The following is a 2,049-nucleotide window of genomic DNA, read 5'->3' on the forward strand; positions in this document are numbered from 1 at the left end:
CACTGTACTCGGCACTGAGGAACATAACAATGAATAATAGCAAAAAAAAAAGATTGTGGGTATATAATCATGAGTGTGAACAGTAATGAACAAAGAGGAAGTAAAAGAGGAAATGGCCTGTCCAAAATAACTAAGTCCAAAATGAAAAGCTACAAGTTATATAGCTCAAATCATCCACAAGACAGAGATCCATAAAGAAAATCTTCCTTTTGTTGATTTTCTTAATTTAAAAGTCAAAAGTTACCTGTAATATCTCTGCCAAATCTTCATTCCCATTGTCTATTGAAATATCAAATGCAGTTTTACAAAATTTACTTTGGGTGTGTACATCAGCACCATATTTGATTAAAAGTTCCACCACTTCTTGATGATTGTGTTCTGTGGCCCAATGTAGAGCTGTCATCTTTAGCATATCCTTTGCATTGACATCAGCACCATGCTACAAAAATATTTCAAAATAAGAGTTTGTTAAAATATGAAATATAATGAATTCCTCATATGAAAATACTAGTCACTAAGCTTTAAAGCAAATATTTGCTACCAACATGATGAACTCTTTATTTTTTGTGTTAAATAATCCATAAATTCCAGAAATCACCACCACCCATCTGTCACTTAATCATTTTTCTATCATGTTGACTTTCCTAATGCTTTCCTTCTAATTTCATAGGAAGCCAGCAATTATTTTTTTCATTCATCCAGCTATGGGCATAAGGGGCTAAAAAGGCATCCGAAAGGAAGGAAAACTATAAGCATTCCTCCAAACCCTTTTTTAATGCTGTTAAAGGAGCTGGTTACCTAGTTCCTAATTTACACAAAAATATTCTTTGCTTTCAAAACCAGTGCAATATAAGGAATTAAAAGAGAGCTATCTAGAGGTATGCTTGCCTAATATAGTAGCCACTAGACACTTGAAATGTAACAGTCTCAATAGAGATGTGCTGTAAGTGTAAATATACATTGGATTTCAAAGACTTAGTACCAAAAAAAGGGTAAAATATCTCATTAATAATTTTTATATTAATTATGTTGAAATAATAATACTGTATGTATTGGGTTAAATAAAATATATTAAATTTACTTTTTACTTTTTTAAATGTAGTTACAGTACTAGAAAATTTAGAATTACATGTGATTTGCACTTGTGGCTTACAATATATTTCTTTTGGATAGCACTGATCTAGATTCCAGGATCAAAAGGATTAAGAATAACGTCTAAATCTATCACTCTCCATTTCAGAATTTTCTATGTAACTCTTTGGCACTTAGATGACTAAATAAAAATACCCATTTGTTTGTTAATCATTCAGCCCTAATGTTGCCTTCCATGAGCGTTTTAACAGTGTACTGAGTACAGTTAAAAGTGCAGAAGACAAAGCTGTAGCCCCTAATCAATTGTCCCTAACCCTAACCCTAATCAATTGTTCACTTAACTAAGACTACACCTAAAAGAAGTCCCCGCGCCCCCAACAAAGGAAAACTTTACGATAATTTTCAATTGATGGGCTTGGACATGCACACACAAAAATGAAATAACATAGGTAAAACACTAAGGCATTCAATAAAACTAGCTCTCTTCTCCCTTTTATAAAACCATAAAAGCTTTAGGGGCTTACTTTCAAAAACAAAGAGCAAAGAGAAAAAACGTACCTTAAGCAAAACCTCTACTATCCTGGCATGACCCTCAGAAGCTGCCATATGTAAGGGTGTCCGGTCCACTTTGGTTCTGGCATCCCTACTTACACCAGCTCGGAGTAGCACCTCTGTGGTGGAATAATGACCATATTGTGCTGCCAGATGAAGTGGAGAAGTTCCTAGCTATACCACAAGAAAAAAAAAAACCCACATTTGTAGTCACTTTCAATATACTTCTACTACTACCTTTTATTTTATATTTTCTGCTTACAGAGTAAACAGATTATATTATTTATTTATATGGTAACTTAAAACTTGAAATAACTTCATTAATGCTTAACACATCCTCTTCATAGAGGCCTTCAAGAATTCCCATATACTTCTCAGTGAAGAAGAAATGCTAGTATTTTGCTT

At 33.3% G+C, this 2,049-nt stretch overlaps 1 protein-coding gene across 3 annotated transcripts in view; it reads right to left on the reverse strand.

Annotated features, from left to right (window-relative positions):
- GABPB1 (GA binding protein transcription factor subunit beta 1) overlaps window positions 1–2,049 on the reverse strand; it is a 101,290-nt gene that overhangs the window by 35,313 nt on the left and 63,928 nt on the right. For all 3 annotated transcript variants that reach the window (XM_004386308.2, XM_004386307.2, XM_023740667.1), the window contains exons 3-4: window positions 1,651–1,818; window positions 245–439 (exon numbers count right to left, since the gene is read on the reverse strand). In XM_004386308.2, the coding sequence (XP_004386365.1) occupies window positions 245–439; window positions 1,651–1,818 (363 nt within the window). The remainder of the gene's footprint in view (window positions 1–244; window positions 440–1,650; window positions 1,819–2,049) is intronic.

This window comes from Trichechus manatus, unplaced genomic scaffold (assembly GCF_000243295.1).
Source record: "Trichechus manatus latirostris isolate Lorelei unplaced genomic scaffold, TriManLat1.0 scaffold00161, whole genome shotgun sequence".
Taxonomy (NCBI): domain Eukaryota; kingdom Metazoa; phylum Chordata; class Mammalia; order Sirenia; family Trichechidae; genus Trichechus; species Trichechus manatus.